Genomic DNA, 23,729 nt, shown 5'->3' with positions numbered 1-23,729 from the left:
AATTTAAGTGCTAAATTGACACCGACATCTGGTAAGTAACACAACCACTTCTCCAGCAAATGAATACGTCTATTTTTTGAATGATTGGTGCCAAAGAGTATTAGGTCCCATACCCAAAAACAATTTGAATGGCTTCTTAAGGCTTGTGTAAACTCTAGCAAGGCAAACTCCACTAACAAATCCAAAGACAATCTCTCAGGACGATGACAGTATGACAGATGAGTTTATAGACCAACAGGGGTCGATTTTCACAAAGTGTTAGGACTAGTCCTAACTTAGGACTAGTCCTAACTTAGGACTAGTCCTAACTTAGGACTAGTCCTAAGAGATATACAAAATGTGTGGCTAGTCCTAAGTTGAGACGAGTAAGTCGTTTTAACTCGAGATAACACCAGTCTTAACTCTTTTTGAAATCCACCCCAGGTCACTTTAGCCTAGTTAGACTGCAGGGGTGGATTCACAAAGAGTTAAGACTAGTCTTATCTTGAGTAAGGATGAGTTCCATGTACTCGTCCTAACTTAGGACTAGCCTTACGTTTTTAATAACTCCTAGGACTAGTCGGAGGTTAAGACTATCTTTGTGAAATCAACCCCAGGACTTGCAATCACAACGTTTTTGGTTCGAATCCTTCAAAGCTGACTGCTGATTCAACAATAACTACACTATCTCTTGTCATCATAGTTACTGAATCACAATTTCTTGATAATTCATATTCAACTCATAATCATCAAGGCATTAAAGCAATGTTTTTATGAGAGGTATTGGATGTTGCTAGCTTGGCGTTCATATTCCCTTGTGGATGTTTGCTGAGTTCCCTTAGCGGGAAAATCATAAAGACAGACAAATAGACCCACTTTAGTTGCATATATGTATACACTTGTATGCTGACACAAACTCAAACGGCAGCGCACTGAGTTCAAATGAAGACCGTTCACATTCTTTTTCTTTTGGGAAAAAAAAGTCAACGGCCTGACGTTTCGACCCTAGCAGAGTCTTTCTCGAATGGCCTGACGTTTCGACCCTAGCAGAGTCTTTCTCGAATGGCCTGACGTTTCGACCCTAGCAGAGTCTTTCTCGAATGGCCTGACGTTTCGACCCTAGCAGAGTCTTTCTCGAATGGCCTGACGTTTCGACCCTAGCAGAGTCTTTCTCGAATGGCCTGACGTTTCGACCCTAGCAGAGTCTTTCTCGAATGGCCTGACGTTTCGACCCTAGCAGAGTCTTTCTCGAATGGCCTGACGTTTCGACCCTAGCAGAGTCTTACTCGAATGGCCTGACGTTTCGACCCTAGCAGAGTCTTTCTCGAATGGCCTGACGTTTCGACCCGAGCAGAGTCTTTCTCGAATGGCCTGACGTTTCGACCCTAGCAGAGTCTTTCTCGAATGGCCTAACGTTTCGACCCTAGCAGAGTCTTTCTCGAATGGCCTGACGTTTCAACCCTAGCAGAGTCTTTCTCGAATGGCCTGACGTTTCGACCCTAGCAGAGTCTTTCTCGAATGGCCTGACGTTTCGACCCTAGCAGAGTCATTCTCGAATGGCCTGACGTTTCGACCCTAGCAGAGTCTTTCTCGAATGGCCTGACGTTTCGACCCTAGCAGAGTCTTTCTCGAATGGCCTGACGTTTCGACCCTAGCAGAGTCTTTCTCGAATGGCCTGACGTTTCAACCCTAGCAGAGTCTTTCTCGAATGGCCTGACGTTTCGACCCTAGCAGAGTCTTTCTCGAATGGCCTGACGTTTCGACCCTAGCAGAGTCTTTCTTGAATGGCCTGACGTTTCAACCCTAGCTTCGAGAAAGACTTCGAGAAAGACTAGGGTCGAAACGTCAGGCCATTAACTATTTTTTGCATTTACACCATCCATTTGGTTGGTAAGTTGTTTGCAGCAGCTAATTTAATTTTCTCTTTTTCTTTTTGCTACCTGTAATGCTGTGCCCAAATTGTTCCTACCGTTTTGCACGAATTGGGAAAGCTTTAATGACAGTGTCACCTTTTCCCCAAGGCCCGAATACTACCATGTGTTTGAAAAAACTTACCCTTCATAGTTGGTATTACTGTACAGGTTAAATGGTTCATGGTCCAGTGAGTCTATACACCAAGCTTTCTGGTCATCCGGTCGGAAGAATCGGCCGTAACATCGGACATTCAAATCGGCTCCATTCTCAATCAGAAACTTGACCATACCAAAGTTCTCACTGACAATGGCTTTGTGTAGACAGGTTTCGCCTGAAATAAAATGATCATAAAAATCTAGTACGGGTTTTACATAATTATGAAGTGATCAAAAGTCCACTTTGTCGTATTCTTGATTAGTTGATGAGATTGTTCAAGTATGGAGTGTTTTCAACTCTTCTTCCTTGCTCTAAAATTTTATGGCCGATGTGATTAAAGTTTAAAGTACCGACAATAGCTAAAAATTGAAAGGTAAATGTATATTATTAGATAATCAAACAACATACCTCAAACGGTTGATGTTTCGATTGTCTTCACTTTTAAAATGACACATTTAAAATTGTTGAGAAGTGCCAGATTTTGGTGCATCAATTAAAGGCAGTGGACACTATTGGTAATTACTCAAAATAATTATTAGCATAAAACCTTTCTTGGTGATGAGTAATGGGGAGAGGTTAATGGTATAAAACATTGTGAGAAACAGCTCCCTCTGAAGTAAGGTAGTTTTTGAGAAAGAAGTAATTTTCCATAAATTTGACATCGAGACCTCAGATTTAGAACTTGAGGTCTCGAAATCAACCATATAAAACGCACACAACAGTTACTTCATGTGACAAGGGTGTTTTTTTTCTTCTTACATTATTATCTCGCAACTTTGATGACCGATTGAGCTCAAACTTTCACAAGTTTGTTATTTTATGCATATGTTGAGATACACCAACTGTGAAGGCTAGTCTTGACTATTACCAATAGTGTCCACTGCCTTTAGTGAGAATGTTCATAACAAGGTATTTATAAAGTATCTGGATGCATTACCTCCAATGACTTGTCTTAGATGGAGGACATACATGTAGATTGATGTTTTTTCAAAAGGTTTTTAGCGTCAGTGACAAGAAGGCCTATTGACATTATTCAACCTGACCAATAACCTTGGTTGCCCCAATTTTGTAGTCAATGTCCCTGCGTGTTACGCAGTGTAATGCACATTTTAGGCAATGCTGCGTTTTACGCACTCAGCATATCATTACATGCAATTTGACTCCCAAGATGGTGAGCATGGTAAAGAGTAGGGCACGTGTGATGTTGGCGCATGAGGTCAGAGTAATTCTATTTTTAGTACAAGTTGTTTCAAAGTCAAACAACAACTTGTGTTATAACGCTGTTGTAATTTTCAAGAATCTTGACAAAGATCAAAGCACTAGGAAGGGAGGCAAAAGGGGACAATCTTTTCAAAAGTGTTGTGCTTAAAGGAACATTACAGAATTGGTTTTACTCGCTAAAAAGTTGCTGGCAGTGTAAGCATTTTATGTAATCCATCATATATATAAACTGACAAACCTGTAGAAGTTTGAGATCGATCGACCATCTGGGTTACGACAGAATAGTGAAAAAAAAACGATTAGAAATTTTGCGTTGCATCGATGCCAAAACAAAAATGAATAAAACGCTCACTGAGCAATAAACTCCAAATACGAAATTAAATTATTGATTTTTTCATCAAATATGACATTTCAGACAGAAATATTTCAAGGGATGTTTTCTTCTATCATCATCATTAGACCGTTAAGTTTTATGTAAATCTGGGATCTTCATGAGTTTTGTTTCTTACCAATTCTGTAACGTTCCTTTAAAACAAAACGAAGAGTTGATGAATAAACAAAAAATGGGCCCTAAACACAACATTCACTCTTTGGACTTTACAAACGCAGTCAATGATGCCCACAATTAAAATTTCACACCAGTGTTCTCTATGCTCACATGTTCACATCTCACACTTGGTTTAATTGTCTAGCTAAGTCTAGTCATTCCACTTCAATACCTCAAATTACACAGACAGTTTTTACCAATTAAGTAACTAGGTCAATCAAATTTTGCGCTGTTTATCTGTTCATTTGACATATAATATTCTCATCACATGCAAGAGGGCTCAATTAAATATTATTAGCGTTATAATAAGTTAGCGCATAAAATCCATAAAACTTCAGCACTTCTGACAAGAGCACAATTTCTGTTCAAATGAATGTAAAGCTGAACATTGTGCTTGGCAAAATTACATTCTTAATAAAATGACGGCGATACAACTGTTCTCTTTCATACATTGTATTTAAAGGCAGTGGACACTCAGTTGGTAATTACTCAAAATAATTATTAGCACAAAAGTACCTTACTTGGTAACGAGTAATGGGGAGAGGTTGATAGTATAAAACATTGTGAGAAAAGGCTCCCTCTGAAGTGATGTAGTTTTTGAGAAAGAAGCAATTTTCATCGAATTTGATTTAGAGACCTCAGATTTCGAATCTGAAAGCGCACAACTCCGTGTGACAAGGGTGTTTTTTTTCTGTCATTATTATCTCCCAACGTTGATGACCGATTGAGCTTAAATGTCCACAGGTTTGTTATTTATGCAACTGTTGAGATATAGAAAGTGATAAGACTGGTCTTTGACAATTACCATTAGTTACCAACAGATCACAGTTGTTTGCAGGGCTCAAAATTATTAGGACTCAAAGTTAACACTGGGCCGCCAGTGATTTTTGTGTCGGGCCGGTAAACTTACGGCCAAACAAGTCCTGCAGTCTTGTGATTTTGAGTACTAATAGACCTCACTGCATTTATAAATTTAATTTGATAAATACCTTTCAATTCTGTTGAGTATTAAATACCCATAAGAAAAATTGAGATAAATCTTCTCTGAGTGCTTGTTCCAAAAAACAGCTTAAATGGGAAACTGTGTCGGACAGTCAGTGTTCTTTTATTTTTGATTCTGGTCTTGTATAAAATTTTCTGGCTACAGTGTAGTAAAAAGTTTTGAGCTACAAACCGTGAAGTTTTGTTTATTTCCCCCCCCCCCAAATTTGAGCCCTGAATTCGAACACAGGATCGCAAGAGGCCAGTACTTTTAGCATTGGGCCAGTTTTTAAATTGACTAACAACAGTTATACCTCATTGCATGTGTTGTATCTTTGTTTAAAGTGTAAATAACGGAATCAATGTGTGGTGAAGAGGTTTTCAACTAGTGGTTTAATCCCACAGAGGCCTGGTTCTTGATAATATTACCGAGACGAAGTCGAGGTTAATTATCAAGAACCAGGCCTTGGCGGGTTTAAACCACTAGTTGAAAACCGATTCAACACACTTTGATTCCCATTCATAAATACCTTTTTCGGTCAAAAACGTCATCACTTTTTGGTCAAAAAGTAAGATAAATGCAAAAAAGATAATTGTTAAATGATCTCCTTTAACACAACACCCCTCCAGCTATGAAATGGTAGAGCCCTCCGCTGCCCTCACGTAAACAACTCCTTATAAGGGAATGCTGTGGGCGTCACGTGTATCGCGTGATGTGGCACAACTGTTTCAGCCGTTGCTCTCAACCAATAGGAAAGAAGAAACAGTCTTATAAGAACAGGTGCAAGGTCGCGTGTCATGCCCATGAATTAACACTTTTTACCGGTCATAAACAAAGCTATATACACACCCACATGACGCACTCTCCACCAATAGGAGTAGCGAAACTGTCTGAGGTATTTATAAATGAATAATAAATTTGATATGTCATTCAGTTCTGTTGAGTATCGAAGTAGCATGGCAACAAATGAGAGAGACTTTTCTTTTAGTGCTTGTTCATCTTTATAATCAGGGCCCATTTTCATAGAGCTGCTAAGCACAAAAATTTGATTAGCATGAAATTTCTTCCTTGATAAAAACAGGATTACCAAACAAATTTCCATGTGATTTTCAGGGAAAGAAAACAACAGCTGAATACCAGTAACAAGCAATATGCAACAAATGGAAATCTAGTCGGTAATCCAGTTTTATATCAAGGAAGAAAATTCATGCTAAGCAAATTTTTGTGCTTAGCAGCTCTATGAAATTGGGCCCTGGTCTTGTAAACTCAATTTTGGTGGTCTGTAAAAATGTTGAGCTTCATGTACAAGCCCTGCATTTATGTGGGTTTCCTTCCAATTTGAGCTTTGGTATATGAACATGCAAGCGACCTTGTCCATCTAACCATAATAAGACACATATAATTTCCACCTTCATAATTCATTGCTCAACACAACACATACATGACACAGCAGAATTCTTTTGACAATACAATTATTTCATTACATCTTAATGGGATTTCAATGACAGTATGCATCAAAATTGTGTATTCATCACATATTATTTATTATAAAAACTCATTCACCCATAGTCTAACGGATTGCCCTGTTTGTGAGATAAGGAAAGCTATGTGTCTAAATGCCAGACATCTAAATTATTCTAAATTATCCCAACATTGCTATAGCAACAGTCTGTGGCACATGAGTACATTGTCTGTTATTAAGCAGCTCAAGGAGCATAAACCACTGCTGTGTATTCATTTAAAGGCAGTGGACACTTTTGGTAATTGCTCAACATTATTATTGGCATAAAACCTTACTTGGTAACAAGTAATGGGGAGCTGTTGATAGTATAAAACATTGCGACAAATGGCTCCCTCTGAAGTAAATTAGTTTTTGAGAAAGGAGTAATTCTCCACGAATTTGATTTTGAGACCGCAGAAGTAGATTTTGAGGTCCTAAAAACAAGCATCTGAAAGCACACAACTTTGTGTGACAAGGGTGTTTTTTCTTCCATTATTATCTCGCAACTTCGACGACCAATTGAGCTCAAATTTTCACAGGTTTGTTATTTTGTGCATATGTCGAGATACAGCAAGTGAGAAGACCAGTCTTTGACAATTACCAAAGGTGTCGAGTGCCTTGCATATCTATAGGCAGGAAACACATTGTGGAATATTAATTACAAAATCTCATCTCTCAGAAACTGCTCACCTAAATTAACTAATTTATTTATTTATTTGTCTATTTTAAAGGCAGGGTTTACTCTGATACTTCACAGAGGCATCAAAGCCGACTGCCTCAATGCCCCCTGTTGAAGTGCTCCAATAGAAAGTTACATTGTCCTCATAGGGTGCCCTTTAACAAGTAGAAAATACATTGGTGCCCTTGCCCTTTCAAAAAAAGAATATACAGGCCTCTATACTTGTTGGTAATTTGTCACAGACATCCTCACTTGGTGAATCTGGGAACCAAATGTTATGCGCCCCTGGAGCTATAGATTTCAAGAATCCATTGAAAACAGCATCATCATCACTAAAGAAGTAGATCAAACAGCATGATTTAAACGCAGGGTATAGTTTTGGTAATTGTCACAGACCAGTATCCTCACTTGGTGTATCCCAACTTTATGCAGAAAATAGCAAACCTGTGAAAATTGTGACTAAATTTGTCATCGAAATAGCGAGAAAAAAATGAAAGGAAACACACTTGTTGCATACAATTGTTTGCTTTCAGATCCCTGAGAAATGGCTTCATGCTCGCTTTTCTCAGTTTCTCTGGGTTCTTTTACGTGAGTTACACAGCACACAGGACCAACAGCTTTACGTCCCATCCAAACAACAAAGCATCACGGTTAAGTGTCTTGCTAAAGGACACAGGTGTCACGACTCACCGACTGGGATTCGAACCCATACTCTGCTGATCAGAAACAACAGAGCTCGAGTCCGGTGCTCTTAATAACTGATAAGCCACAACTTGCCACTGAATAAAATATACCCACAAACTTTTCTTACCATAATTCTCGCATCCGAGGATGAAGTCATTAATCATCTTAGGCCATGCCCTGATGAGTAGCTTAGCGATGTCAAAGTTGATGTCTCCGTTTACGGGACTCATGAAGCATATATGAAGCAACGTCTCTCCTGAATAACCACGACGATGAATGTCCCAACACACCTCTCTTTCTGCATCTATCAACCAAATAGTCATAAAGATATCCAATAAATAACCCACTTGCACCATTATAATCGAAACAATGCAAAAATGAAGGGTTTGATATACCGAAAGCCCCCCCCCCCCCCTAAACAAAAAAATAAATAAAGAAACAAATTTATTAAAATAATAGTTATAATATTAATTCAACAGTTTCAAATTTAAAGGCACTGGACACTATTGGTAATTACTCAAAATAATAGCATAAAACCTTACTTGGTAACAAGTAATGGAGAGCTGTTGATAGTATAAAACATTGTGAGAAACGGCTCCCTCTGAAGTAACATAGTATTCGAGAAAGAAGTAATTTTCCACAAATTTGATTTGAGACCTCAGAATTAGATTTTGAGTACTCGAAATCAAGCATCTGAATGCACACAACTTCGTGTGACAAGAGTGTTCTTTCTTCTTGCAACTTCGACGACCAATTGAGTTCAAATTTTCACAGGTTTAATTATTTTATGCATATGTTGAGAAACACCAAGTGAGAAGTCTGGCCTTTGACAATTACCAAGGTGTCCAGTGTCTTTAATAAAATAAAAGTTCAATATATAAAAAATACCTTTCTACTCAACATTTGAAGCATGTTGAAAGAACAGAACAGTAAATAATAAATTGCTTCAAAAATTCCATAGCTCATTCACAGAATGTTTTTAAATTCCCAAAGTGGTCAATCAAGCAATCAACTGATCAATCAATCAATACACCAATCAACTAATCAATCAATATGTCTAAGTAATCAACATGATATAAGAATAAATTGGTCTCCAATGTTCAATCAATCATTAAATGGACTCTGTAATTCTGTTTTTCGTCCTTGTCTACCATGCTTAATTTGGATATTTCTTCAATCCCAGCTTCCGACCTGTTATTTGTAACAGATATTTCTTGTCTATTACTGTAACAATTGAGTTTTCTATGTGTTTTTGTAAATACTGTATAGTTTGTGTTTGAATAAAGTATTTGCTTTGAAGTATTTGCTTTTAAAAGTAAAACAAAGTCAATCAATCAGTCAATCAATCAATCAATCATTCAATCAATTGATCAATCAATCAATAAGTCAATCAACCAATCATACAATATCTCTTAAGTGTATAACATGATGAGAATGAATGTTCTCCAATGTTGCACCATCTCTTTAAGTCCCCAAAGTGGTGATGGCGTTGCGCTTCGAGCAAGGTCTCTCTCAGAGAGAGCAGTGATGCTCCACTCTCTGCATGAATACTGCAGGTTATTTTGATTGGTAAGCATTCCACTTGTTTCATTCCTTTAAAAGAACATTACAGAATTGGTAAAAAAAATTCTAAGATCACAGATTTACATAATAATTTAATAATTTATTGTAATAACTTATTCATTTATATTGCGCCCATTCCATAAAATGTACACAAGCGCATAACAAAATAATTATAAAAACATTAAAATTTTACAACAGGAAAATATATAGCAATCCAAACAAATGAAAATACAAGGACCTTACAGAACAATCCGAAGTGTAAACAATTGCAAAACATTAAGACACAGTCTTATGATGATGATAGTAAAAAACATCCCTTGAAATATTTCTGTCTGAAATGTCATATTTGATGTTAAATAAATTTTTTTTTTAAATTCCCGTCTGGAGTTTTTCGCTCACTGAGCGATTTCTTCTTCTTCTGCTTAATCAATGCCATGCAAACCGTGTAATAATTTTTTCACTTATTTTCTTGTGACCCAGTTGGCCACTTGATCTCAAGCTTCTACAGATTTGTCAGTTTATGTACGTGTGTTTATATGGTGGATTACATAAGTGCTTACACTGCCAGCAACTGTTTCATTAGCAAAAAACAATTCTGATTTTTGGGGTTGAACAAAGAATTGACTAGAGAGAGATTCGAACCAACAACCTCCGGATAAACGTCCCGGACCTCTAGCAACTGACCTATCTAACCCTATGTTGGCGGTGTCCCTATTTTGTCAATATCTTTGTTTGGGGTTGCACAGTTCTGTAATGTTCCTTTAAATATCAATATGCTGCTCCTTTCTCTCTCCCTCTCTCTCTTAGTGAATGTAAATCTTGAGCCTAACCTGTCACCACCTACATTCTTGTCTCGTTTTATGATAATCCTAGAGGCATCTCATCTTTTAATAATAACCAACCATCCTCCTTGTCTTAGCATCCATGCCTAAAGGATTAAGATCAATGCTTCTGAGCCTTTTAAATTACTCAATTGTATTCCCCTGTCCTCACTGCATCCATAAGCAACAGTCTCATCCTGCTTCTATAAGACATTAAAGGTTGTACAACATTGTTTCTTAGAAGACTATGCATTCCTTACAAATATTTTTTTGAGGCGAAGTTTACCTCTTTTTTTTTTTTTTTTTAACTTGGGCGCAATTTCATAAAGCTGCTCAGCAGATTGAAATTCTGCTTAGCAAATTCATAACACACTAAAGGTTGTAAACAACATTGTTCCTTATAAGACTGTGCATTCCTTACAAATGTTTTTTTGTTAAGGCAAAGTTTACCTTTCTTTTTGGAGCCCTGTTGCAATTGCATAAATCTGTTCAGCAGATTGGAATTCTGTCTGTGCTTAGCAAGTTTTTTAATAATTCCATCCATCCTCTTTGTCTAAGCATCCATGTCAAAAGGATTAAGAACCATGCCTCTTTGCCTTTTAAATTACTCAATAGTATTCCCCCACCTCACTGCATCCATAAGCAACAGCATCCTGCTTCTCACAAGACATTAAAGGTTGTATAACATTGTTTCTTAGAAGACTGTGGATTCCTTACAAATGTTTTTTTATTTTATTTTATTTAAAGGCAAAGTACAGATAAGATAAAATCTTCAGTTTTAGTTTAAGATTCTTTTAGATTTGATTCTTCTCAACTTTTGGTACGAAGATTGGGGCATATCTCCTCAAAACCTGCTCAGCTGTTATTTTTATACTTCTTAAATTTATGTGAAAATTATGACACAAAATGTAAACTACAGTAAGACCAGTGTATTATCTTGCCTGCCAAAAGGCCCTAGAATGTACATGGGCCACTCTTTTTGTAAACAAACATAATATGGTCAACAAATAATATATTTAGTAGTAGTACCCTTTTGTTTATCCTGGCCGTCTTAGAATGGATTGTTGTCCCTTCCTCTTCCTTCCTCCACATCCCGTACCTGTCCTGTACCCTTTTGTCTAATCCCGCTCCTCTAGTTACCCTGTATTTAAGTTACCTTTTTTGAAGTCTTATTATCCTTTGTTTTACTTGTATGTATTTGTGTTTGACACTGGCCGAATAAATAATAATAATAATAATAATAATAATAATAATAATAATAATAATAATAATAATAATTTGATTAATCAATTGTCAAATAATAAACAAAAAGGGAAACTGATGGGTAAATCATGTATATATATGCCAATAAGCCCCCTTGGGAGTCTGAAAACTATTTGTTCTCAACTTATTCTTTTCTTTGTCTTTAAAATGAAGGGAAGGTCATAATATAAACTCATAATTTCCTTAAATTGTGTATGGAATTTTGAGATTGCTGATTGATGAGTTTGAAATTTGATTGAAAATTACAAATGTGTATTGGAGGCAGTGAGGCCTATCTATCCCTTTTAAAAAAGAATTTGATTTGTAAAATTACAAAATGTATATTGGAGGCAGTGAGGCCTTTCTATACATTTTGAAAAGAATTTGAGTTGAATTGTTTTCAAGCCAAATATAATAAGCATATGGAACATGGCTCTCATTTGCCGTGTTCAATATTTTCAGAGCCATAGTGTGCACGCAATTTAGATGCAAATTAGTGACCAAAAAACCTACAAATTGTTATGATTCGTTCAACTAGAATAATTGTGTCTCGTGTACTGCACAAGTTGCAGGTATGGATCAAACCATATTTGTGTGCATAGCTTAGTCACCATTATCACAGGCATGAAGGTACAGGTTTTCACAATTATTAAAGTTTTGCCTCAATGTAATCTTTATAGGGGAAAATATTTAACTTTGAAGAAACCACCTTAATACATGTATGCTCACTTTTTAGGGTCTGTTCACAGTTTGTGCAAACATGAGCTGTATTTGTACAAAATGGTACAGAATGCATGGTGTAAAAAAAATTAATATCTGTTTTCTTTCATACGTTACATGTACATGTAGCAATAACTTCAAAGTGGAAAGAAAGTTGTGACACAAATTTTATTTTGTTTGTGTCATGTCCATGCATGGATGTTTGCTTGGAATCTCCCATAAATTATGTCTGCATAGGTTAGTCACCATTCACAAAGGCTCTCATGCAAGTACAGTTTTTCACACAAAAATAAAAAAATTGTAGCACAGCAACACTTTGTACACTTTTCTTTTTTCAAAGGCTCAGTTGAGAAACAAAAAATGAGGAAATCATCTGAAAAGTTGCATGCCTCTTCGCATCAACAATCTCTACTCTTGCATCCACTACTCCTGGGTGGTGAGAAGCAACAATGGTGAAGTGTCACAACTTTGATATAAACCCCTACTTCAATGACTCCAAAATAAAAACTTCAGTTTGATATAGACCACTTGGCCATCACACACTCTGTCAATAAATGACCACCATCATCAAGTTTCTATTTAATTTTTCATGTCTGACCAATAAGGTGAAAATCCTCAGTTTGTTTCAACTTAACGTACGTGATGGTGCAATCGTTTCTTTAAACAATAAATCATGATTTTTTTCTTGGTTACAGAAAACTGTGACTGTCTGTCTTCAAGCGATTGTATGTAATTCAAAATTTCAAATAAAAACATAACAGTTTTAACATATTTACATACTGTCAACCAACGGATTGATCACTGACCATAGGATACTGCAACATTAAACTCCTGGTAGGCAATCCCAAAATAAACCAATTACATGATTTCCCATTGGAAATACATGGCTAATGGCAAACAGCCTCTGTATATTTACTTTTAAAAACATAAACAGTATCTGGATCAGTGTAAACACTGGCCCTTGCCCAATTTCATCTACTTAATAATAAGCACAGTAACATTGTGCTTACCAGAATTACAAGGTTACCAGCCAAAATACTATTTCACATGAACCCCAATTTGTGACTGGTATCCTGCTCCTGCTCACTTCTGCAAGACAGAAAATTGCTAAGCAATATTTTCTGCTTAAGGGCCCAGGTTACTCCTTTACAAACAACAACACATAGCATGAGCCGAGGCTACAGTATAAAGCTTAACTCAGGATGTGGTCACGTGCACCCTTTCAACATCTTATTTTGGGTCAACAAGATACTATATAAGTTATCACACAAGCGCCAGTGGAATACGGGAAAATATAGGGCTTCTGCGTCCCATATCCAAGCAAACTTGGCGCGTGATATAGAACACACAATACGCATGGTAGTGATATTAGCCGTGCAATATAGGTTTTTATCACCACTCCATTCTGCGAATCTGATTGGAGGATTAGCGAGTACTTGAAGATAATTTCAGTTATGGTTACTTTCATCTCATTTTCAAAACATTAATATTTTAAAAGGGAGGGGTATAGGCCACTGTACTGAATCTTTGGCAAGAATTACTTCAAAAAGTATGTCTATAAAAACTTGTTTGGTAAGAAGCTGTTCGTGTTGATAATTAAACATTTTGCTCTCAGCAATTCAAAAACATTTAAATCTAAGCAGATTGTGTAATTCAATTACAGATGATTCTTTTGTGTGTGGATGGACATAACTGCTCTAGACATTTTGGGTGAATGACTTGAAATTTTGGGTGAATGGCTTGACATTTTTTTAAATGAAATTTTCACAGGCTAGTTTTATTGCATATTTTTTACATTTATATAGGATTCAAACAGTCGAACGGTTCGAAATCTTGATTTTGGTAGAATAATTAAGCAGCTCCTTTCTAGGAACAAAACTCAACACTAACACTCAAAAGCCATACCTTCCCTTTTAAGGGGAAACCTGGTTTCCTTCTGCAATATTTAAAATACAACATTTATAATAAACATTCCTGACTCCCAAGATTCACCTTGCTCAGCTCCAATCTTATTCGTGCTCCCCATAACTGTCCCAGATTTCTGAGACTTGGCAAAGGGTCTCCTCTTCCTCCGGCTGCCGTTGACAGCATCAACAACATCTGTCTCAATCCAATTATCCTGATTTCTGATCTTGACCAGTGTTTTGATCGGCACTCTCTTCACGTCACCGTTGTCTGACAGAAATTTACCGACATCCTTCCCCCGTATTTTGCTCTCGAGAGCATCCCGACCGCGACGCGTTTTCAGGGACTCCTTGGCCAGCTCGACGAGGTCTTCGTAGAGTTCGTAAATCTCCATGCAGACATCTACATCGTTGCTGTCACAGGTTCCGTACTCCCCGCCCTGGTGATGGAGAGGAGAGCGATTTCTGTCCATTGCTGTCCTGATTGATATTGATAGACAGGAAAGTGTATGTTATGTGATGATGACACCATAGAGCAAAATGACACACACAATATGTCTCCTTCACTCTTCAGCATTCCACAGTATTGGCGCTCGCACAACAAACGATGACTGAAAACTTGTAATTTGTATGATACAATGTGCAAGTATCACATTTTGTTTATGATGACCGCTTTCGGAAACGACTGTCGAGCCATATCATGATGAGCCCCATTATCTCTCATTCATTCATTTCACATTAACCACACTCGCCGTCCGTGCTGATGATTGTCATCGTACTATCGTCACTCTCTCGCTAGCGATCGTGTCCGCCTTACAAGCAAACAGGTTGAATTACAGTCGGTGTCCACTCAAGCATCAAGCCCGCGATCCTCATTTGCCTAATAAGAAACACTGTGCCCTTTTCCCGTGTGCACTCCTACCTTGACAACCGCATAATGAGATAAACTGTAGCTTGTGTAGCAACGACCCAGCCGCTGCAACAACACATGACAACCCGCACAGACAGCGCGCCACGACACACACAGTGCACGTACACACAGTAATTCAATCGTTCGGTCGGTCGGTTTTTGGAGTTTAAAAACCACATTTCGGTGGAAATTGTGCTGGAAAAAATACCATCAAAATGATGAATACATCGATGCCGAACTCCACATCGTGGAATATCAAAAGAAGACGAGATTTCAGCCAGTTGAAGCCGGGTACAGAACTTCCGGGGTAAGTCAATTATGGAATAAGTTTATAGAAATGTGATTGTTGTGGGTAGGGTGTGCGTTAATTGAGTGGTAGCCTTTTGCACCTGTTGTAACTTAGTTACACCTGCAAGTTGCAGGTGCATCGTTAATTGAACCGTACATTGTACTTGTGAATTATTTTTGTGGAATATGATAAGGTTTGACTTATTGAGATGTCCAACTATTTTACTTTAGGGACAACTTCACATTACACTACAACTATAGTGGGGATTCCCATTACTGTAATGTACCTCAAATCAGGACTCAAAAAGTGATCATTCTAAATTTCAGTTTTATGAAAAGATTTATAACTTTCTGTTGAATAAGTATTAAATCAACATGGTGGACACGTGGTAATAATCCTGTTTTTTAACTGTTAAAGAGGTTATTTTTCTAACAGATTGCATGTGATAAAGATACATCTGTTCCGTATTTAATTTAATTTATTTATGTTCAACATTGTTTTAAAAGCCAATTTACACTTTCAGTACAATAAAAAAAAAAAATCACAGATTTACAAATAACTTACAGGATTTACAGAAAGTAATGGTGAAAGACTTCTCTTGAAATGTTATTCCATAAAATGCTTTACTTTTTGAGAAAACATTAAAACAATATCGATTCTCGAGAGCGAGAATTAGGAATTTATTTTGAACACATGTCATGACACGGCAAAACGCGCGGATACAAGGGTGGGTTGTCCCGTATTTTCTCCCGACTCCGATGCAGATTGAGCCTAAATTTTCATTGTTTTGTTATTTTATATAGAAGTTGTGATACACGAAGTGTGAGCCTTGGACTATACTGTTTACCCAAAGTGTCCAATGGCGTTAAGTGCATTTTCGCAGTTAGCTATTATAAAATATAATTAAGAAATTTCATAATATAATTTTCTAATTAGTAAATATTTTTCTTTTCCAGGTATCGAGGCTATATCGAGCAGTACAAATACCATGTCGGCGACACTTATGGCAATGCAACAAACAAGTTATCTGAGGTAAATATGTTACTATTTACTAGTCTCATGTACAGTTTATCGCATAATTGGGGGAGGGTGTCGCTCCTAACCTTTCCCCCCCCCCCCCCCCCCCATAAAAGAAAATAAATGCCTGGTTACCCAATCTTCATTTCATAAAAAGAGACGCACAACATAACGATTGTCAACAAGCTAGTCATCTAAGCCATGTGAAAGAAATTTCCAGTACCCAAGGGGCAACCAACTGAACAGTTTTAGGAAAAGTTTCCGTATGGCGCCACCACTTTTTCATTCGAAATAAAATAATATAGTATCTAATTTACCTGATTGATATATCCCTTTTTGTAAAAATGAGTGAAAAAGTGGTGGCGCCATACGGAAAGTTATCCCAGTTTTATTCTAGACGAAACTAAGTTTAAAAAAAATATTTTTGTTTTGTTTACCCATACACCGATGTGTAGAAGCACTGTATACTCAGTACTTTCCCGAGTCCTGTGAACAAAAAAAATATCACAGGCATACTACTTGGGTGGTATTCGAACCCAGGACCCTTGCAATTCTAGAGTAGTGTCTTACCAACTAGACTACCATGGTAGCTAGAGGCAGTTTGAGTGATTGTAAATGTACAGTTTTTTATGTATCATTGGCAGGTACCGATTAATGTTTGTTTTTTATACACTACAGCCGAGCTTTGTTACTAAAGTCGGCTGTATAGTCAACACCCATTGTAGTTGTTCAAACACAGAAGGCCATGGTCCAAGCTGATAAAAATTATATAGCGTGGCATCTGTAAAGAAAACAGAGTCAATAATGCCGTCTATATTTATTTTAATAGAGATCGATCAAATTAAGTACATTTTTATGTTATTGAATGATATTGAATCATAAGTTTGGCAGCAGCGTAGTGAGGAATTTTCACTTGCGGGCACAGGAAGGGCATTGTTTTGATAAAAATTATATAGCGTGGCATCTGTAAAGAAAACAGAGTCAATAATACGGTCTATATTTATTTTAATAGAGATCGATCAAATTAAGTACTTTTTTATGTTATTGAATGATATTGAATCATAAGTTTGGCAGCAGCGTAGTGAGGAATTTTCACTTGCGGGCACAGGAAGGGCATTGTTTTGATAAAAATTATATAGCGTGGCATCTGTAAAGAAAACAGAGTCAATAATGCGGTCTATATTTATTTTAATAGAGATCGATCAAATTAAGTACTTTTTTATGTTATTGAATGATATTGAATCATAAGTTTGGCAGCAGCGTAGTGAGGAATTTTCACTTGCGGGCACAGGAAGGGCATTGTTTTGATAAAAATTATATAGCGTGGCATCTGTAAAGAAAACAGAGTCAATAATGCAGTCTATATTTATTTTAATAGAGATCGATCAAATTAAGTACATTTTTATGTTATTGAATGATATTGAATCATAAGTTTGGTAGCAGCGTACTCAATGCATGTTGACCTTGTTGACACTCTTTTATTCCCATGTAAAATTATTTCATGTTTACATTAACTTGTGTACAGCAGAGAAATGCTTTTAACAAATTTCTGTTCTCAAATAATGCTTAAAGGAACACGTTGCCTTGGATCGGACGAGTTGGTCTGTAAAAAGCGTTTGAAACCGTTTGTTATGAAATGTATATGGTTAGAAAGATGTTTTAAAAGTAGAATATAATGATCCACACAAGTATCACTCAAAATTGCACAGTTTTCATTTTACGTCGCGAACTAACACGGTCTTGACTCCCATAAATGGCCGACCGTGTTTGCCGACGGGGTAAAACGAAAACCACGCAATTTCGAGGCATATTTGTGTAGATCATTGTATTCTTACTTTTACAGCATCTTTCTAACCATACCGATTTAATAACAAACGGTTACAGAACGCTTTTCAAAGACCAACTCGACCGATACAAGGCAACGTGTTCTTTTAAAAAATGGTGGAAAAAAATACATAATTCATGTTTATTAATAATTTTTCAATTTTCAGAACTGGAGGACAAGACATTCAGCAAACTCGACCATCTCACCACATAACTACTTTGACTCAAAGACGACATTTGTTGGTACTGGCCTGAGCGGTCCAAACGATGTGGAAGGGAGCGGAACCAGACGAGATTTGAAACTTCCTAAATCAACAGGAGATAATAAACTGACGGAGAAGATGGTCCCTGGTTATACAGGTAAGATTCACTTGGTCGACCCAAGTTGTCGCTTTGTCGCATGTTTGAGTAGGGCTCGATTGTCTGACACGCCACGCAACTCTATCCTGCATACAACTGATTAGCTCCCTTATGTTGTTTACTCGTACATCCTCGATCAGGGTCTATGAGCATGGTCTTCCAGGACATTGCCTGCCGTGGATGGTTGGACATCCCCGAAGTATTTGTGAGGTGTAACGGATGGTGGGGTTGCTTCGCCTACCACCTCTAGGACGCTGCCATCGATTTCACCAAACTCTTCCTAACTTAGGATTAATCTTAGGACTTATGAGTATTGACGAGTTCAGTCCCGCCATCCAACGTTAGGACGAATTTAACCCATCCTAAGTTAGAAAGGGTTACTCGTCCTAACGCGAGATAGGATTAATCCTAGCGTTTTGTGAAATCGGCTGCTGGTTTGAATCAATTTGGGGCACCAAGTAGATTTCAGTTTGATTCATGGATTTAGGTTTACAGTCCTAACCTAGTGCATCAGAGGTATTACATTTAATTGAAAGTTTGCAGAAAATGTTGAATTTTGGCACAACATCTTTTAACAGATTGATTGTTTTTCTAACATTTAGTCGCCCATGCCAACTAAACACGGGTTGTTTATGAACAAAAGATATGTATTCCCACCTCTTTTCTTCTTTTAAAATGCATCTTATTAGTAGAAATGATTGTACTCTCTCAATCCTCTAGGATATATACCAAGAATGCCGTTTAAATTTGGCAATACCTACAAGGAAGATTGCGACGTCTGCATTGATGACTTCATGAGGAACACGCAAGAGCATGACACCAAAGTACACACACTGAGGAAAGCACAGACACAGATCAAGCAGTTACGACCAATGGCTGGTGAGGATACAGTCATTAAGAGACTCAATCAGTACAGAGACAGACATCCAACCTCAAAAATAATGCTTGGTGAGTACATCAATTTCCCTCTCTTCTGGCAATTTTTGTTTCATTTTATTTTCACCAAACAGAAAACTTCAACTTTACACTAAAACATTTTATGGATAATATGCATTCTTTTTGCAAGGTTTTTGTTTCATTACTTTGAACTAAAGACACTTGAAATGTCTACGTTACATACTACAAAAACACAATAACAAACCTGAAAATTGAACAAACTGTGTTCTTTATGATGCACCATTTATTGACCCTTGAACTGAAGTCCCGTCTCCACAGCGCTCTTGTGACAATCAAAACCAACCACAACCCATCTTCTTCATGAGTAAACAATTGATGGCGCACCAGTCACAACTTTATGGACTATGGCTAGTAACAGTTTCTGCTAAGCAACATTGTGTCCGTGCTTAGCAAGTTTTTGTGCTTACAGACTTTATGAAACTGGGTCCACGTCTCAACTGCTTCTCCTTCTCCCATCTGCAGCAGTAAAATATATAGCAAGACAGTTTTCTAATGAACAAAATCTACCTGGCAAGCACACACATGGTCAAGCCTGTGTGTGCTTTGTTTGGAGAGGGCAAGAACACCAAGGCATTTTCTCCTTGGTAAAGGGCACGCAATGAGGAAGTTATAAATTTCTACTGGAGCATTTTAAGGGCACCAAGGCAATGACCATCGTTGCCTCCCTGAAGTGTCAGGCCTGCATTGTGTTACCCCTATATAACCAAATATATATAGTGATCATGCTCCCTCAAAACTGTTTAGCGTCGTGAAGACACTGACTCCTGGCATGATTTCCCTGTGGCTTTATGCATGATTTCACTCTTCACATTGATCTGACAAACACCCCATTTCAATTAATCTATTTTGATGTTCTACCTCTGCAGAGGACAAGCGTGAATCCAGAGAAGCCCCCATCCCAGGCTACAAGGGGTTCATCCCGAGACAAGGGGTATCAGAACTAGGGCTTGGAGCTCGGTACAACACTATTTGTGATAAGTCGCTCAATACCTTCTACGACGAGACAGAAAGACACGCTGGTAACATCGGAAGGTCTTATGTCCCTAAGTAAGTGTATATGATGTTTTCATTAAGTTTTTTATTTTAGTAATACTAGCCACACAAAAAACTGACCGGGTATATTGTGATATAATTTCAGGTTGTATCAGTTTGGTCTTAAAGATATAACTTGAGGTCTAGGCTTTCTGTAAATGATTGTAAGCCTGTGCATTTATGATTTTTTAAACTATTCTGAAACGGTCGGTTAAACATGTAACCATCCGTTTCAAAAAGCGTAAATGTTGAGTTAACAAAATCATTCACAAAACTCCATGTGAGATCGAAGCTTTTTGACTTCGCACGTTCACCATGTAGAATAAACCTTAAAAAAAATCAACAGAAACAAAGTAAAAATCAAGTTAGCAATAATGAGCAGGATACAGACACATTGTACGTGTGACCTGGCATTTTGGCTGGTAACCTTGTTGTGTTTGTTTTGCCTAGGTTGTGCTTGGGCAGCTCCCTATGAAATTTGGCCAAGGTTGGCAACAATTCTCAACATTAATAACGGAGATCATATTCAACCAGATTTGCACATTTTTTAAGGGCAAAGTTAACTTCCTATGTTGCAAAGATGCACATGCCTTATTTTCACAAAATAATTATTGTAATTTTGTGTGATTTCAGGACGACCCTCCCGGATGACCAGGCCAAGGCTAGCATCCAACTAACTAGTGAAAACAGGGATGTCTTAATGCAGAGAAGGCTTTATAAGAATATCGGAATGGTCCCTAAATACACAGGATACCTGCCACGTAAGTACAATATCAAATTATGCCTACTTATAAATATGCTTATGAAATACCTCACAGTAGTAAGTAATCTCTGTAAGAATATTGAAATGGTACAGGACATCTGCCGTGTAAAGTGCAAGATTTGTACAAGCTACCATTAGCCTTTTCGAGGTATGACTGATGCCACGCTCACCATGTTGGTGGGCAGTTAGGTTTATGTGTATTAACGCCGCGTCGCCTAAAATGCATTCTTAACTGCATAACGCACAGCATAAACGCACAGTGAAATTGCCCACCAGTATGGCGCGTTCAAGATTTTCAGGTGAAATGGGTCAATACAGACGAATGTGCCCAAACCCAAGGGCGTCATATGAATGTGTCTGCCATACTTCCGGAAGCACTGAAAATCAACCGTGAATGCTCGCCACAAACTTTGCTCTGCGCTTTCAGGGCGCTTTGTAACATTGGTAGGGGGAACCAACTGGACTTCAATCTCAATGGACCCAAACCTTTTTTTCTGAACATAACAAAAATCGTATTGGTATTTGGTTACATGTGATCATTGATTTAATGGGGAAATATCAAACCATTGAAGTGACGGCAATATAACAGAATGTCCTTCATGACCTCAGATAAATGTCAGAGCTCAATTGTTTGAATCTAATTAGTTAAACCAAGTTTATGCAAGTCGTGGAACAAAAAATGCACTCAACTTGCTCAGTAGATTTTCATGTTTTTCCTTTTTCTTTTTTTTCCCACAGAAATTCGCTTCCAGTTTGGTCACACCTACGGCGATACAACACGTTCCCTGCCAGTATGCTTCCATGACCAGCCAACCTATGGTCAACATATATCAACCGTCCAACAATCCGTTTGAAGAGGTCATTGGATCAAAAGTGGGAACAGATCTAGGTCAGTTGACACAGGGGAGGGTGTAGGATACGCAAGTAATGACTGCAGAAGGCCAAAGATGACTTCCAAGAAGGCGTTTGTATATATTCCTCGATGGTTGAGAAACTTGTGTAAATCTGGTTGGAACATTAATTTGTGGTTATACAGAAACTTCAACGAGGGAAGTCTGCTTCAGCCATTCAAAAATGCCCAAACACTCTCGTTGTTTTTTATTAGAGAATGTCAAACAAATGTTCACTGCCGCGCTTGGTTTAAAGTTTTAAAACCATTTTTTTGTATTATATAAAATTGGCTTGAAAATGAGTGGTGCTTTGTAGAAACATATTTTGAGAAATAAAGATAGACACAGAAAACGCCATTTGATGCTACATGTATGGTGTACCCACCGCTTAACACAATAATACACTAGTATAGAGTACAAACATAAAATACTTCAATTAAAACAGATTTTTTTTCAACACTTTCTGTGTTTGACATTAAATTGTAACTCCAGAATAACGTTTGCTTTATCATACAGTTTTGTTCAGGTTTTTACTCACAAACATCACCATTATATTCACTTCAACCAATCTCCCAAAAAAGAAAAACAAACCAGTAAAACAGTTTGCACCAGCTTATTACATTTTCTCACTTAAAACATACCACACACGAAAGGAATAGCGAATAATTATTGAACAAGGTTTAAACAACAGTGTTATTGAATTGCTTCAAAAATAGTAACATATTTTCCAACTTGGGAAATTCAAAATCTTGATCAGTTTGTATTTTAAGACAACCTTCCTCAGTTGGTTTGTTCTTTCCCTTTAAGGAAGTTTACCACGGTCAATCTTGTGATGCAATAATTTTCCAACAGATAGTCCTCGTGAACAAAAAAGGCTATGTTGAAATGGTGTTAACCGCCATTCTGTTTGATATTTTTAGAGCATACTTTGAACCAGGTTTAAATAATGGTGTCATAATTGAATTGCTTCAAAAATAGTCAAATTTTTTTAAATTTGGGAAATTCAAAATCTTAATCATTTTATATTTTAAGAAAACTTTCCTCAGTTTTGTGATGCAATAATTTTCCAATAGATAGTCCTCGTGAAAAAAAATGTTGAAATGGTGTAAAACGCTTTTTTGTTTGATACTTGTTTGATTTTTTTAGAGCATAGTTTGAAACATGACGTCATTTTCTATCAAATGGGTCTTTAAAAGATAAATTTTAGCACAAGTCAAAAATGGACACGTTCAATGCCATTTCACTGGGGCAAAACAGTGTGGACAAGTTGGTCGTAAATTAAATGCATTTCTGGTTTTTAGTATGAAGTTTAAGATTTTGCCTAAAAATTTTATTTTTTATTTATATGTACAGTTAAACAAACAACCACAAATGGCAGTTTAAATCGAAACAACAGTTTACTTCTTTACTACCCATTGTGTGTGTGATAAAGTTTTCAAGGTTTCATGATTACTAACTTTAATGCGAAGATAGCATACCGATCAGGTTGTCCATGATTTAATGAGCTAAAATAAAAATAATTAATTGTCATGATTATAAATACAATTGTAACATCTGTGTAAAATTAATTGTAAAAACAAAATAAAGTGTGTTTCGACTGATATTTTAAAATGTATAACTTTGTTGGATTTTTGTACAGGAATAGCAGGCATTGAGTTGTTCTTAAAGGGGCTCAGCAATTTTCGTCTGGTATGGGGCACTTCTATTTTAACATTCCTGCAGTACAACGGCATAGTCCATGTAATAATAATAATATCGAAGTCTTATATGGCTC

The 23,729-nt window shown here is 37.2% G+C and overlaps 2 protein-coding genes across 3 annotated transcripts in view; one reads left to right on the top strand and one right to left on the bottom strand.

Moving 5' to 3' along the window:
- Window positions 1–14,691, bottom strand: part of LOC117294912 (transient receptor potential cation channel subfamily V member 5-like) — a 28,442-nt gene extending 13,751 nt beyond the window's left edge. Inside the window, exons 1-3 of the mRNA XM_033777462.1 lie at window positions 14,002–14,691; window positions 7,791–7,967; window positions 2,035–2,224 (exon numbers count right to left, since the gene is read on the bottom strand). Coding sequence (XP_033633353.1) covers window positions 2,035–2,224; window positions 7,791–7,967; window positions 14,002–14,386 — 752 coding nt within the window. The 5' untranslated portion in view covers window positions 14,387–14,691. The remainder of the gene's footprint in view (window positions 1–2,034; window positions 2,225–7,790; window positions 7,968–14,001) is intronic.
- Window positions 14,692–14,841: 150 nt separating this feature from the next.
- LOC117294481 (protein FAM166B-like) lies at window positions 14,842–22,535 on the top strand. 2 transcript variants are annotated; one of them, XM_033776905.1, is made up of 7 exons: window positions 14,844–15,130; window positions 16,069–16,144; window positions 18,121–18,313; window positions 19,034–19,261; window positions 20,137–20,317; window positions 20,936–21,063; window positions 21,804–22,535. In XM_033776905.1, the coding sequence occupies exons 1-7, from the start codon at window positions 15,039–15,041 to the stop codon at window positions 21,917–21,919; spliced, it is 1,014 nt and encodes a 337-aa protein (XP_033632796.1). In that variant the 5' UTR covers window positions 14,844–15,038; the 3' UTR covers window positions 21,920–22,535. The 2 variants fall into 2 exon arrangements, with proteins under 2 accessions (XP_033632795.1, XP_033632796.1); XM_033776904.1 differs by lacking the exon at window positions 21,804–22,535 and having other exon boundaries at window positions 14,842–15,130; window positions 20,936–21,290.
- The last annotated feature ends 1,194 nt before the right edge of the window (window positions 22,536–23,729 follow it).

Source organism: Asterias rubens, chromosome 9 (assembly GCF_902459465.1).
Source record: "Asterias rubens chromosome 9, eAstRub1.3, whole genome shotgun sequence".
Taxonomy (NCBI): Eukaryota; Metazoa; Echinodermata; class Asteroidea; order Forcipulatida; family Asteriidae; genus Asterias; species Asterias rubens.
Note: the sequence above shows the minus strand (reverse complement) of the source record. Positions and strands in the feature narration are given on the sequence as shown.

Coding starts and splice junctions, on each gene's coding strand:
- LOC117294481 (XM_033776904.1), top strand. CDS start 15,039: ATGATGAATACATCGATGCCGAACTCCACATCGTGGAATATCAAAAGA. Junction 18,314..19,033: donor GATGGTCCCTGGTTATACAG/GTAAGATTCACT, acceptor TCAATCCTCTAG/GATATATACCAAGAATGCCG. Junction 19,262..20,136: donor AACCTCAAAAATAATGCTTG/GTGAGTACATCA, acceptor CTACCTCTGCAG/AGGACAAGCGTGAATCCAGA.